This window comes from Anolis sagrei, chromosome 4 (genome assembly GCF_037176765.1).
Source record: "Anolis sagrei isolate rAnoSag1 chromosome 4, rAnoSag1.mat, whole genome shotgun sequence".
In the NCBI taxonomy this organism is placed as follows: domain Eukaryota; kingdom Metazoa; phylum Chordata; class Lepidosauria; order Squamata; family Dactyloidae; genus Anolis; species Anolis sagrei.
In genome coordinates this window covers 248615987-248631506 of record NC_090024.1, presented here as the reverse complement: position 1 = coordinate 248631506, position 15520 = coordinate 248615987, and the positions used below count along the sequence as shown (strand labels likewise).

The 15520-nt window shown below is 46.0% G+C and overlaps 1 protein-coding gene across 3 annotated transcripts in view; it reads right to left on the bottom strand.

Annotated features, from left to right (window-relative positions):
• Positions 1-15520, bottom strand: part of ZNF335 (zinc finger protein 335) — a 66891-nt gene that overhangs the window by 33784 nt on the left and 17587 nt on the right. For all 3 annotated transcript variants that reach the window (XM_067468335.1, XM_067468333.1, XM_067468334.1), the window contains exons 7-13: positions 12992-13177; positions 9198-9465; positions 6892-7069; positions 5158-5270; positions 4908-4926; positions 1887-2003; positions 1700-1776 (exon numbers count right to left, since the gene is read on the bottom strand). In XM_067468335.1, coding sequence (XP_067324436.1) covers positions 1700-1776; positions 1887-2003; positions 4908-4926; positions 5158-5270; positions 6892-7069; positions 9198-9465; positions 12992-13177 — 958 coding nt within the window. The remainder of the gene's footprint in view (positions 1-1699; positions 1777-1886; positions 2004-4907; positions 4927-5157; positions 5271-6891; positions 7070-9197; positions 9466-12991; positions 13178-15520) is intronic.

Below are 15520 nucleotides of genomic sequence, written 5' to 3'. Positions count from 1 at the left end.
GCTCTCACAGTCAGGAAGTTCTTCCTCATGTTCAGATGGCATTTCCTCTCTTGTAGTTTGAAGCCATTCTTCCCTTGCGTCCTAGTCTCCAGGGCAGCAGAAAGGAAGCTTGCTCCCTCTTCCTCCCTGTGGCTTCCTCTCACATATTTATACATTCATTTTAATTATTGTATTGTTTTTAAGTGATTCTGCACTACAATAAGATATGTGCAGCGTGCATAGGAATTCATGCTTTTTTCAAACTATAATCCGGCCCTCCAACAGTTTGAGGGACTGTGACCTGGCCCTCGGTTTAAGAAGTTTGAGGACACCTGCTCTAGAGGATGAATCCACTTTAAAGCTGGTTGCTGCCTCATGCAGAATTCTGGAGTTTGTAGTTTAGGGAGGAGCATTTAACAGCCTCACTAAACTACCAACCCCAGAATTCTGTAGGAGACTGGATGTAAAGTGGAGTCATTCTCTAGTGTGATGAAGTAGTAATTAGAAGTTCTGAGAGAATCTGTGAGAAGGCCTTGAAGCCCAGGTGCATTCGGCATGATCTCATGGTTACTTCGTTGTGCTTAAATTAAGTGGTGTTGGCTTTGCACCTCTCAGAGGAGGCAACGTTGCCAAGGGATGTCTCTCCTGTCTGTCTCTGCTCTCAAGCTCATGTTTCAAGTATCCTCAAGTTCCCTGTTCTGGTTCATGCCTTTGTTTCCTTGAAGGGTTTGCCTTGGAAAAGTTCCTGTTGTCTTGTTCATGGATTTATGTTTGAAGTCTCGCTGTGAATTTTGGCACCCTTGACTTTGTGTACTTTCCCCTTTTTGGATTATTGCTATTTTGTATTTGCTCTTCTTCTGACCCTTTTGGAAGTGACCCTTTCCCCCATTTTACCTGCTTTCTTCAATAAACATTCTTAGATGGACTCGTGTGTGTTGCTGGGTGAAAAGGTGTTCCAATGCTGGAGTGCAACACAATGTTGGGGTTCAGCCTGAGTTTGAACTTGAACCTGATTCTCTGTTTGTTCCTCCTGATGCTCATGAAAGTATATTTACTGATGCTAGTGGAAATGTACCTTTTGATGCCAATGCTCCTGAAATTAGTGAGGAAGGAACTTCTGTAGATTTGGAAAATGAAAGTCCCAGTGTTCATGAGAATGTTTCAGAGGGAGACCTTGACCTTTCCCTCCCTTCTGCACCTGTTAACTGTAATGACAACAGAAGGGGCCAAATTTGGCAAGACAGAAGTAAAACACTCAGTTTGCGTCGATCCTCCCGAATTCAAGAATTAAAAACATTGGCTTCAAAAAAGAAGGGCGGTTCACGGAACCCATTCTTGAGTTTTAATTGCAATACGCCGGGCTGATTGCCTCAGTTCAGGCATCGTTTCAGAATTGATGAAGACCTTGGCAGTTCTCCCGGTTCCCTGGCCATAGTTTGGGAAGATTTCTAGGATATCAAGCACGGTTAGTGGATTGCTAACAGGTTCCAGTATTTCCCAGTGAGGCTTTTGGTTTTGCTTTGTCCATTTAAATTCATGTTTGCTGATTTTGCTGTGGCTTTTGACTTGCATTTTTCCTTTATTTTGTAACCATTTTTCTTCAATAAAAAAGGATTGTTTTTCACAGCCAAGTGTGGTGGATAGTTATCTTAGGCCTCGTTCCCTGCTCTGGATTGCAACACACAACCCTTTCCTGACTCCATTCCAAAAGACGCCTTACCTGTGGTTTGCCACGGCCTGGAGGTGGGTCAGCAGGTGCATCTTGAAGGTGTAGCGCTTCTTGAAGGACTTCCCGCACTGCGAGGGGAGGAGAGAGGAAGGGAGGGGAGTCACTCAGAGCCTGGTCTGCATCTCCCCAAACCCGCCTGCCCGCCCTCTGTCCATCCATCCGTCCCCTCCGCACTCACCTTGTCGCACATGTGGGGCTTCTCGCTGCTGTGCGTCTTCATGTGCTGCGTGAGCCGCTTCTGCATCGAATAGACGCGGTCGCAGATGGGGCAGGGGAAGGAGCTGCGCTTGGGGGGCTGAGAGAGAGGCACAAGGGGGGACATCTCAGAAAAGGCCCCCATCAGGGCCATGCAGGCAGGAAGACACCATCCAAACCCTCCCGACAGATGGCCAAATGCATCTTCTGCTTAAACACCTCTGGAGAAGGAGACTCCACCAGACTCAAATGTCCAACAGCTCCAACAGTTATTCTGAATGTTTAGCTGAGATCTCTCTTGCTCCCTTGTGTCTCCGGAGAAGCAGAAAACAAGCTTTTCTCTTTCTCCTCAATGTGACCTCCCTTCCAATATTCAAACATGGTCCTCATGCCCCCTTCTCCCATCCTTCTCTTCTCCAAACGAAACTCCTTTAGCTGCCCTGTAAAGGAATTCATGTTTCCTTTGGGTATTTTGGTCATCCTTTTTTGGATACTTTCCATCTTAGGGATTGCCGTATCCATGAATTGCTTTGCCATGAACTGGGCACAGGGCTATTATCCCAGGTGAGGAGGTCTGACCAAAGCGGAAGAAGAGAGGAGGACCAGGGCTTCCCTTGATCTTGTATCTAGTCTCCTCTTGATGCAGCCTAGAATTGCATTGGCCTCTTTAGCTGCCGCGTCACACCTGTCCACGGGGTGAGGGCAGCTTAATGACCCGTCCGCCCTAAAGAGACCTTGGCCTTCAAGCTGAGAAGCAAAGCCCAACGACTTAAAGTCCCTGGGTCTTCTTGGTTCCTCCCCTTGAACCACAGACAAGACATGGAAGAGAAATCCTATGGCACCCTATGGACACTGTGATGAATATATGATGCATGGTTTGAATGAAATCGTATGAAAGGTGTATGGTTGGGGCCTATATGGCCTGGAGATGCTATCCTAAGAAATGAGGCCTGGAAAACTACAAAAGGAGGCTAAGAATTCATGAACTATAATTAAAAGTTGTTGATGAGCACTGCTGACATTGATGACCAGAGACTATGGTTAACTCTTGGTGGAAAACATGTTTACATTGCCAGAGACAATGACTCTTTTAAAGACTTGTGCGCCAGCTGCGACCGTACCTCGCTAAGGCTGATCTGGCCGGGGTGGTCCACGCCTTAGTCACCTCCAGACTGGATTACTGCAATGCACTCTACGTGGGGCTGCCCTTGAAAACGGCTCGGAAACTCCAATTGGTCCATTGGGCAGCAGCCAGGATGCTAACAGGGGTCCATTACAGAGAGAGGTCAACCCTCCTGTTTAAGGAGCTCCACTGGCTGCCGTTTATTTTCCGAGCCCAATTTAAGGTGCAGGTGCTTACCTACAAAGCCCTGAACTGTTTGGGACCACCCTACCTGCATGACCGTATCGTTGTCTACGAACCCACACGTTCACTCTGGTCATCTGGAGAGACCCTGCTCGTGATCCCGCCCGTATCACAAGCGCGCTTGGTGGGGACACGAGACAGGGCCTTCTCTGTGGTGGCCCCCGCCTCTGGAATGCCCTCCCGAAAGACCTCAGACAAGCCCCTACACTGGCAGTCTTCAGAAAGAGTTTGAAGACCTGGCTGTTCCAATGTGCCTTTTCAGACTAGGAACCCCACTACCAAATCCCAGAAGCACTTTAGTTAGAACCAAGATCACCGCACACCGCACTTATACTATAATCCCATATCCCTCCGACACATCAGCACTTTTAACCCTGTACCCCTACTCTGGCCGGCTCAGTTTTTAATAATGTCTTGTTGTACCACTTTTGTTATTGTTTTTGCTCAACTGTTTTTATTTGCTAGGTACTGTATTGTTGTATTGTTGTATTGTGTGGGCTTCGGCCCGTTGTAAGCCGCATCGAATCCCTTGGGAGATGCTAGCAGGGTACAAATAAAGTTATAATAATAATAATAATAATTAAGTCAACACAATGGTTCCTTATGTTAAGAAGGAAAGTCAACTGATCTGCCCAGAACTGATCGAATCGGTAAGCTTTAGCTTTAGGTGGAAAACAATTTGTCAGTCATTTACAACTTTTTGGAGCAACATCAGCAAAATGTTGCTACGTAAGAGACCTTTTTACAATCCAAAAGTGTAGCGGACTGCAGGAGCACAGGTTCTGTACACTCGCCACCTTTTCCAAGGGATGGAAAGAGATGGTGTATTTGCAAAATGGCAGATTTGCAGGGAACGCAATCTGGCCTAGGTTTGGTTCTCTTTTCCAGGAGAAGGAAGAAGAGATGGTAACGTATGCATGAGTGAATGATGAGTGAAATGATGGTATATCCCATTTGTTTGTGTTCCTAATGTAATTACAGAATCTGTGTGTCTACTTTCTTTCTCTGTATTGCTCTGTGGTATAATCTGTCTCACTGAGGCTAGATGGCTGGATGGCCATCTGTCAGGGGTGATTTGAATGCAATATTCCTGCTTCTTGGCAGAATGGGGGTGGACTGGATAGCCCAGGAGGTCTTTTCCAACTCTAGGATTGTATGAATCTATGATTGTGAGCAAAATAAAAGAAGCTTTTTGATGCTTAAAGGGTGTTTGCAGGCCGGCTTGCTCTTTCAGTGGTTGCAACACTGGAGGTGGAAACTGGTTAAATTATTATTATTTATTATTATTAACTTTATTTGTACCCAGCTAGCATCTCCCGAAGGACTCGATGCGGCTTACGAAGGCCTCAATAAAACAACAGCATAACGTAAAGCAAATCAAAACATTAAAGCAATAACAAAACAACAAAAAACAATACACCATAACACAATAAAATTAGGGCCGGGCCAAATGTGATGGGTACATATTAAAAAGTGCTGGGTGTGCAGGTGGTATGTCGGAATTTAGGGTAAGTGCCGTGTGCAGGCCATTTTAAAACTCTAATAAAGTGCTTCTGGGACATATTGCTGGAGTTTTCCTATTCTGGAAAATCAATCCATAAAAGAGAATGGCATTCGGGCGAGGAAGTGGCTACTCACCGGGTCGGCTCTCTTCTTCCTAAACAAAAGGGAGAAAGCGAAAGAAGCCGGTGAGGATGTGGAAGAAAGAAGGAGGAGAAAGAAGTGCAGGGAAGGAAAGGGGCATTGCTGCATCCTGTGCAGTCACTTGGGAGTCATATTTGAGAGGGAAAAGTGGAAGATAAATAAACGTACTAGCGCTAGTACTATTAGTAGTAATACAACCTCCCCTCCCACATTAGAAGGGAAAGAGGGCGATAAGGAGGCTCACTTGTCCCGGTTGTGGACGGCGGAGTGGCGGACGACATCCTTCCTGTAGACGCTGCTGTAGTCGCACTCCTCGCACTTGTAGGGCTTGCTCCCTACATGGTTGAACATGTGCTCCTGAGAGTGGGGGGCGGGAGGAGTAGAAGAGGGGAGGGGGTTAAAGCACAAAGATTAACAAAACAAAATATAAGCATAAAAATTGTCACCATAACACACATATATTAAAAATAATCCTGCCTGTTCAAGGCAATTAAAAGATTTTAAAAGGCCGGGCCAAGATTTGTGCTAACCCAAAAATTCTATGGGGCCCGGGAATTACCGTATATACTTGAGTATAAGCCGACCCGAATATAAGCCGAGGCACCTAATTTTACCACAAAAAACTGGGGAAATGTATTGACTCGAGTCTAAGCCGAGGGTGGGAAATGCAGCAGCTACGGGTAAGTTTCAAAATAAAAATAGATACCAATAAAATTATATTAATTTAGGCATGGGTAGGTTAAATGTTTTTGAACATTTACATAAAAACCGTAATTCAAGATAAGACTGTCCAACTCTGATTGAACTATTATTCTAACTTTCTTCAATGTAAATATGCTTACACGTCCTCCAATAAGAATAAATAGAGAAAAATAACAATAATAGAGTAAAATAATAAACGTAATAATAACAATACGTTAAAATAATAAATGTAACAATAATAATAGAGTAAAATAATAAACGTAATAACAACAATACGGTAAAATAATAAATGTAATAACAACAACAACAACAAAATAATAAATGTAATAATAATAATAACAACAACAACAAAGTAAAATAATAAATAATATTGACTCGAGTATAAGCCGGGGGAGACTTTTTCAGCCTAAAAAAAGACTGAAAAACTAGGCTTATACTCGAGTATAGCAAACAATGCACAAGTATCTATAATGACATAGAACAAAAATGTATGTATGTATATCTTATAAGGCTCTCAAGAAAGTAATCTAAATCAAGATTTTATGCTCTCTATTGGAATAACTTGTCTGCGACTTTATAGCATTTAACAAGAATGTTGTCAGCACATTATAAATAAATGTAGATTATCATGTCAACATAGAAAAATAAACAACAGACTAAAGATAATAAAGTCCATCCTTTCCTGAAGTCGGATTTCAGTGAAAGAATTCAAAAGTCTCTATCTTTATCTTCAAAAGAATTCTTCTTTTGGCAAGACAGTCTCAAGGAATTCTTCTTAGGCAATAAAGTCTTTCTTAGGCAACAAAATCTCTACAAGGTCTCCCGGTATGTTATCCTTGTTTCGAATAATTATCTTCTTCAGGGTGTAGTCTGTTATCATATTATGCTTAGTGCACTAAATAAGGAGTAGAAATAACATACACAATACATACACAATACACAATAGTAGGCTTATACTCGAGTATATACAGTAAGTGCAATGCTATGGCAGGCAACAATAATATTAGGTAGGGGTCTGTGGCTGTTGATTCTCATTTCGTTCTCTGATTAATACCCATCCTTTCCCCCCTATTACTGGGGAAATTTGCATTCCACTATTGTAAAAGAATTACACCATGTCACACAATTTTAATTCCCAGCTCCTCCCATTTGTTTCCCCCTCTCCTTATTTTGTGTTGCAAGAAACGAATGCGGCAACGTCTATGGCCCAAACCACGAGTGAGACCCCCAATCCAACCCCGAAGGCCTTGGGGAGAGAAGGACGGAAGGGTCACACCTTCAGGGAGGACCAGCGGCGGGAGCGGTAGCTGCACTGGAGGCACCGGAAGAGCTGGGGGTCCCCGGCCTCGTGGGAGCCCACGTGGAAGCGCAGGTCCTCCTGCGTCAGGAAGCGGGAGCCGCAGATCCGGCAGAGGAAGGGCCGCAGGAGGGGCTTCGACGACTTGTAGCCGTACCTGGAAGGAGGAGGAGGAGGGGCCCAAGGGCGCTCAGCAAAAGGTCATCCCCAGGGGCCACCCAGTCCAGCCCCCTTATCATGCCCAGCAGGAAGGCAACATCAAATCCCTCTTGACAGATACCCGACCAGCCTCTCTTCAAAGACCTCCAGGGAAGGAGATCCCATCAGAGGCTAAATTGGAAGGTTTAGGTACTGCTTATGCGGGGAGGCTAATTTAACACATTTACAAGGCCATAAAAATCTCAAGCAAGCATGCAAAAGAATGAGGAAGTACTTCATCAGTGTCACAAATGGAGGGTGAAGCGACGGCTCCCCTGGTGGCCAGAATACCCTCATGAAAAGCTGGAATGTTAAATACCCTCTGACTGTCTATTTATTTATGTATTTATTTACAGCTTTTCTATTCCGCCTTTCTCCTCACCCCGCAGGGGACTCAGGGCGGATTACAGTGTACACATATATGGCAAACATTCAATGCCAATATTGACATACAACATATATAGGCATAGACAGAGGGAAGATGATACTGAAAGTACAGAAAGCCTTGACAGTGACCTGACCCGGAAAGCTTGCCTTGATTTGTGTGTCAGGTGGAATTCTCGCCTGGCTGGTAGACGAGAAACCAGCTCAGGGAAAGGTCATCGCAATGCTTTCATGTTGGTGAGAGCATAATGCTTTCATGTTTGTTTATTTATTTATGTATTTATTTTCAGCTTTTCTATTCCGCCCTTCTCCTCACCCCGCAGGGGACTCAGGGCGGATTACAGTGTACACATATATGGCAAACATTCAATGCCAATTTTTGACATACAAACATATACAGACATACACAGAGGCTATTTAACTTTTTCTGGCCACCAGGGGAGCTGTCGCTTTCATCATCCATCTGCGACGCTAATGAAGTACTTCCGCATTCCCCGCATGCTTCCCCGCTGGAATGCTTTTGCTGGAGTCTTCTTTATGGCCTCATAAATCGGTTAATTTAGCCTCCCCACACTTTAAGGTGGTACCTAATTTTCCTCCTTGACAGATGCAACTGTCTTTCGGGTTGCAAAGGTCGACAACAGGCTACACACAATTGATAGGAAACCCACTCCAACCCGGGCTGAGGAAGCACTTCCGCATTCCCCGCATGCTTCCCCGCTGGAGTGCTTTGCTGGAGTCTTCTTTATGGCCTCATAAATCAGTTAATTTAGCCTCCCCACACTTTTTAAGGTGGTACCTAATTTTCCTCCTTGAGAGATGCAACTGTCTTTTGGGTTGCAAAGGTCAACAACAGGCTACACATTTGGTTGGAAACCCACTGCGACGCTGATGAAGCACTTCCGCATTCCCCGCATGCTTTTGCTGGAGTGCTTTGCTGGAGTCTTCTTTATGGCCTCATAAATCAGTTAATTTAGCCTCCCCACACTTTAAGGTGGTACCTAATTTTCCTACTTGACAGATGCAACTGTCTTTCGGGTTGCAAAGGTCGACAACAGGCTACACACAATTGGTTGGAAACCCACTCCAACCCGGGCTGGCTTCGAACTCATGACCTTTTGGTCAGAGTGATCTTAATGCAGCTGACACTCAGCCAGCTGTGCCACAATCCCAATATATGTTGTGTGTCTATGGCATTGAATGTTTGCCATGAATATGCACATTGTAATCCACCATGAGTCCCCTGCGGGGTGAGAAGGGAAGAATAGAAATACTGTAAACAAACAAATAAATAAATAAAAATAAAGTGTATTATCATCATCACTACTCCTTTTGCAATGGGAGGAAGATACAATCGAAGCACCCTCGACGAATGGCCTTCCAGCATCTGTTTAAAAACCTCCAAGGAAGGAGACTCCACTGGACACCCAGGCAGCAGTAATTTTTCTGAAATGTTCAGGTGGGAATGCTCTTTCTGCCATTTGAATCCATGGCTGCATTGTGTCCAAGTCTCTGGCGTACAATGCAACCACGGACACCCCTTCCCAATACCTGAGCAAGGCTCTCCTGCCCCAACCCAACATTCCTGGTGACTTAAACTGCCTCTCAAAGGCATCCGTAGTCTCCAGGCCTTTGTCCCCATTGGTCCCCGTTCTCTTGTCCACACTTGGGCCACCCGCTTCTTCGCACACCCATCCGCTCACCTTTTCCCCAGGTACTTGCGGTACTTCTTGCCCAGGAAGCGGTGGGAGGGCCGCCCGCGCCTCCGGGGCAGCAGTGCTTCGGGCTCCTCTTCCTCCTCTGGGGAGGCCGGATCTCTGTTCTCCGAGTCCGACTGGCTCACAATGGGCTCCGCGAGGCCCGCGTCCCCCAGAGGCACTGGGTCCGAGGAGGAGGAGGAGGAGGAGGCGGCCACCTCGGGGACTCCCTGGGGGCCACACTGGGAGGAGACCACCGGCTCCACTTTGCCACCTGCACAATGTAAACAAACATCAGTGCTTATCTAGGAGAACCACAAAAACATAGAGTTGGAAGAGACCACCTAGGCTACCTAGTCCAACCTTCGTGCAGGAAAAGCACCATCAAAGCACCCCCAACAGATGGCCATCCAGCCTCTGCTTAAAAGCCTCCAAAGAAGGAGCCTCCACCACACTCCCTCTGGGGCAGAGAGTTCCACTGCTGAACGGCTCTCACAGTCAGGAAGTTCTTCCTCGTGTTCAGATGGAATCTCCTCTCTTGTAGTTTGAAGCCATTGTTCCATTGCGTCCTAGTCTCCAGGGAAGCAGAAAGGAAGCTTGCTCCCTCCTCCTCCCTGTGGCTTCCTCTCACATATTTATTATACATGGCTATCATGTCTCCTCTCAGCCTTCTCTTCTTCAGACTAAACATGCCCAGCTCCTTAAGCCGCTTCTCATAGGGCTTGTTCTCCAGACCCTTGATCATTTTAGTCACCCTCTTTCTCTGGACAAATTCCAGCTTGTCAATATCTCTCTTGAATTGTGGGGCCCAGAATTGGACACAATATTCCAGGTGTGGTCTGACCAAGGTGGAATAGAGCATGGGGAGCAGGACTTCCCTAGATCTAGACACTAGGCTCCTCTTGACGCAGGCCAAAATCTAATTGGCTTTTAAAAAATCATCCTGGCTGAAGAGGCAATGTTGCCTCTTCCTTTGGGGGCTTTTCTTTGTTGTGAAATAACGTGGTTGCACTATTTAGAAAAACAAGGTTTGCATAATACGAATCAAGAAGTACATCATAGCTTGGCATGCAGCAGCCTTCACACTGAAGCTTTCTCACACGAGGCTTCTCTCACACAGAGGTTTACCTCACACTCCTCAGGACGACACTAGCTTTGGCCCACTGACTCTCACAGGCTTCGGCCTACTCACTCTTTCAGTGCTTGACTCACACTTTTGTACTCAAAAATACCTCGTTAATCTTTAACATTTTTGAAAATCTACGCTGTCATAGTGTGATCTTTGGAACTGCTTTATAGGGTCAGACCTATAGACCTAATTCTGGGCACCACAATTCAAGAGATATTGACAAGCTGGAATGTGTCCAGAAGAGGGTGACTCAAAGGATCAAGGGTCTGGAGAACAAGCCCTATGAGGAGCGGCTTAAGGAGCTGGGCCTGTTTAGCCTGAAGAAGAGAAGGCTGAGAGGAGATATGATAGCCATGTATAAATAGGTGAGAGGAATCCACAGGGAGGAGGAGGGAGCAAGCTTGTTTTCTGCTTCCCTGGAGACTAGGACGCAAGGGAACAATGGCTTCAAACTACAAGAGAACATGAGGAAGAACTTCCTGACTGTGAGAGCCGTTCAGCAGTGGAACTCTCTGCCCCGGAGTGTGGTGGAGGCTCCTTCTTTGGGGGCTTTTAAACAGAGGCTGGATGGCCATCTGTCGGGGTGATTTGAATGCAATGTTCCTGCTTCTTGGCAGAATGGGGTTGGACTGGATGATGGCCCAGGAGGTCTCTTCCAACTCTAGGATTCTAGGATTCTAGGAGGCTTCTCTCACACAGAGGTTTACCTCACACTCCTCAGGACGACACTAGCTTTGGCCCACTAGCTCTCCGGCCAGATCCTGGTCTCCCAGGGCCCCGTGTGTATGTGCCCAGCACTATTTACAAGAACTAGGTTTCCATAATACGAATCAAGAAGTACATCATAGCTCGGCATGGAGCAGCCTTCACACTGGAGCTTTCTCACACGAGGCTTCTCTCACACAGAGGTTTACCTCACACTCCTCAGGACGACACTAGCTTTGGCCCACTGACTCTCACAGGCTTCGGCCTACTCACTCTTTCAGTGCTTGACTCACACTTTTGTAATCAAAAATATCTAGTTAATCTTTAACATTTTTGACAATCTACGCTGCCATAGGGTCAGTGTGGACCTATAGGATGCGCTTTGAGCTGCTTTATGGCCACCCTGGGGCTTTGCTGGTCAGATGAGTTCAGTGGTGGGTCACCCCATTGTCCTTCCCTGAGGCTGAGAGAGAGTGAAGTCAAACATGACCCCCCCCCCCCCAATAAGAGATAGTAACTTATAGTTTTGCTAAGGGCAAGGACGCCAGGCTGGATAATCAGGGTTAAGCCTTGGTCACTTTGGTGTGTATCATTTGATCAAGACTTTATGCCCTATTTTCATATGTTTACAGCAGAAGGTAACCAATTTATTACTGAAAATCATGCCACAGAAGTATTTGAATTTTCCCACTTGAGTCACACCTGGGTTCCTGAGTGTCCCCCATCTCACAAACAAGGGACTCTCTTTCCCCCTCATGGATATATTTCTTTTTATGGACCTTCCTATGAATAATATGGACTATGGACACTGGAGGAAGGTAGTTGGGTTTACTCTCTGTATTATGATTTCTGTATTTTCATATTTTCTCCTGTATTTCTATATTTCCCTTCATGAATCTGACCTTGCCCTGACCCTTTTGCCCCATTCCCCTCTCCTTGGGGGAAGTCTACAAGGAAGCTGCCCTGCCTCTGGAAAAGCAATCAGCGATCATGAAAAGACCCTTCTCTTTGGACATTTTTTGCATGGGCAATAGTCAAGGAAATCCTTTTGACTTCGGAGTTGGGCCACCATTAGGATTCCCGTTTGGCAGACTTTTTAATCATATAACAATGAGGGGAATATGACCTTAGGAAAGTCCTTTTTTCCTCCAAGCCGTTTTTCTTTCAAATCTTTCTACTAAGGACATTCACAAAAGTTTCCCCTTTGTGCCTTATCTGATTGTAAGAGGAAAACCTGGATTAAGCCATCAATGCTTATCACAGACCCATCTCAGGACAATAAAGTGGCTTCTCTGGAAGGCCGATCCCCAGACTCGATAAGCCTAAGGACATTAAAACTCCATAATCCACTCAAGAATGCATTGTCTCCCTTCATCCCGCCTCCCTCCCTTCTGATTCGCTAGAGCGTCGAGATAGCAGGAGCCTCCTGATAGGCTCTGGCGCCCCGTGAAAGCCCTGCGATTGGCCCTGACGAATGGGGGATGGCCAAGCCTCCTCCTAGCTGTTTGCGAGTCAGCCAATCCCCTACAAGCTGGGCGGGAGGCGGGAGTGGGAATTTTGAAACTCACAACTCTGTATTTTCTATAAAAATGGCCTTTACTTCTGTAACCACATGCTCTGCTTGGTGAATGATTGCCGCTCTGCATCCTTTTCAGCTGAGTCACTAATAAACATCTTAGTGGCACTTCCTTCCACTTGGTGAGACCTTTTATTGGGAAAAATCAGGGATTGGGTGCTTCTCTCTGTCTCGCCAGGGAAAAAGACCTCTTTAAAGAGTCTGATTGGTCTCTGGCTCCTGGCAAAGACCCCCTAAATTCCTGCTCTATAACAAGAGTGGGACTTGCCAGCTTCACCTGGGGGGCTCTCCGGTCAGATCCCGGTCTCCCAGGGCCCCGTGTGCGTGTGCCCAGCACTGGCCGCCCCCTTGGGCTCGGGGTGAGGGAGGGGTACACTGCTTCCCACTTACCCTCCTGTTGCTGTGGCTGCGGTTGCTGGTGCGGAGGGGGGCCCTCCAGGCGCGGGTGTTTGCGGGGCCTCCCTGGTCGGCGGCGCAGGCGCTGCTCCTGGCTGGAGGAGGGCAGGGTCCGGCAGCTGGGCCGGGGCAGGCGGGACCCCTTGGGCTCGTCCTCCGACGGGTTGTAGTCGCTGTCGCCTGCAGCCCCAAAAGACGGAAGGGAAGCAGAGCTGAAAGGCGGGGGGGGGGGGGGGGAGGGATGCAGGGAGGAAAGGGGGACCAAGAGTGGGGGGCCGGGTTTGCTGGAAATAGCTACCTTCTACAAGCCTCCTATATTAATTATTTGTTATGTCTATAATTCATATCGTTTACTATATTGTAAGTCTATAATGGTATGCAGTTTTCCTTAACTCTATGTTGTCGGAGGGACTACAGACCATGTGGTCAGATCTGGGATTATTCCAATCTCAGACTCCGTTTTTAGACTTCAGAACACCATTAGACTCTCAGACTCTACAGACTTGTGTGTGTTGCTATGCAGTTTTCCTTAACTCTATGTTGTCGGAGGGACTACAGACCATGTGGTCAGATCTGGGATTATTCCAATCTCAGACTCCGTTTTTAGACTTCAGAACACCATTAGACTCTCAGACTCTACAGACTTGTGTGTGTTGCTATGCAGTTTTCCTTAACTCTATGTTGTCGGAGGGACTACAGACCATGTGGTCAGATCTGGGATTATTCAGATCTCAGACTGTTTTTAGACTTCGGAACATCGTTAGACTCTCAGACTGTACAAACTTCGGTGTGTTGCTATGCAACTTTCCTTATCTCTATGTCATGGGAGGGACTACAAACCATGTGATCAGATCTGGGATTATTCAGATCTCAGACTCCATTTTTAGACTTCAGAACACCGTTAGACTCTCAGACTGTACAGACTTGCGTGTGTTGCTATGTAGCTTTCCTTAAGTCTATGTTGTGGGAGGAGCTACAGACCGTGTGATCAGATCTGGGATTATTCAGATCTCAGACTCCATTTTTAGAGTTCGGAACACAATTAGATTTTCAGACTGTACAGACTTGCGTGTGTTGCTATGCAGCTTTCCTTAACTCTATGTTGTGGGAGGGGCTACAGACCGTGTGGTCAGATCTGGGATTATTCAGATCTCAGACTCCGTTTTTAGACTTCAGAACACCATTAGACTCTCAGACTCTACAGACTTGCGTGTGTTGCTATGCAGCTTTCCTTAACTCTATGTTGTGGGAGGGGCTACAGACCGTGTGGTCAGATCTGGGATTATTCAGATCTCAGACTCCGTTTTTAGACTTCAGAACACCATTAGACTCTCAGACTCTACAGACTTGCGTGTGTTGCTATGCAGCTTTCCTTAACTCTATGTTGTGGGAGGGGCTACAGACCGTGTGGTCAGATCTGGGATTATTCAGATCTCAGACTCCGTTTTTAGACTTCAGAACACCATTAGACTCTCAGACTCTACAGACTTGTGTGTGTTGCTATGCAGCTTTCCTTAACTCTATGTTGTGGGAGGGGCTACAGACCGTGTGGTCAGATCTGGGATTATTCAGATCTCAGACTCCATTTTTAGACTTCAGAACACCATTAGACTCTCAGACTCTACAGACTTGCGTGTGTTGCTATGCAGCTTTCCTTAACTCTATGTTGTGGGAGGGGCTACAGACCATGTGATCAGATCTGGGATTATTCAGAGCTCAGACTCCGTTTTTAGACTTTAGAACACCGTTAGACTCTCAGACTATACAGACTTGGGTGTGTTGCTATGCAGCTTTCCTTAACTCTATGCTGTGGGAGGAGCTACAGACCGTGTGATCAGATCTGGGATTATTCAGAGCTCAGATTCCATTTTTAGACTTCAGAACACCATTAGACTCTCAGACTGTACAGACTCCATTAGAGATGTTTTAGATTTTGGACTATTAAGATTATGAGAAAGATGCCCTGTGTTATCTGCATAGAGAAACTACAGGGTTAGTCAAAATGCATAGGCCAATAAGCCATTCAATTGAATGGCTTATTGGCCTATGCATTTTGACTAACCCTGTACTTCAATTCTATCTTCAATGCAAAGTATCTATAAGCTGAATACATCAAGTCTGTGAGTAAAACAACAATCGTATATACTCGAATATAAACTGTTGCCTGGCCTTGACCCTAATATAAGCCAAGGGAGGCTTTTTCAGCTCAAAAAAAGGCTGAAAACTTGGCTTATCTTTGAGTATATACAGTATGTTATTTTTATTGAAGACCACTTTTGTTGTCTCATGAGAGCATGATTTAAACCAAGATGTATTAAGGGAGAGTAGATGTTTTGGGGCAACTGAAAAGAACACTTCTGAAACTCTGCTGTTTCTTGTGCATTGGCATGCCTTTGTCCCTAACAGTTCAAAGAGACATCCAGGTATATCAGTCTCACCACTGAGAAACCTAACTGCCTTGCATAAGGACATGTGGATATTTACCACCAAAGAGAAGATTCACTCAAATGAGTTTTTACCTCT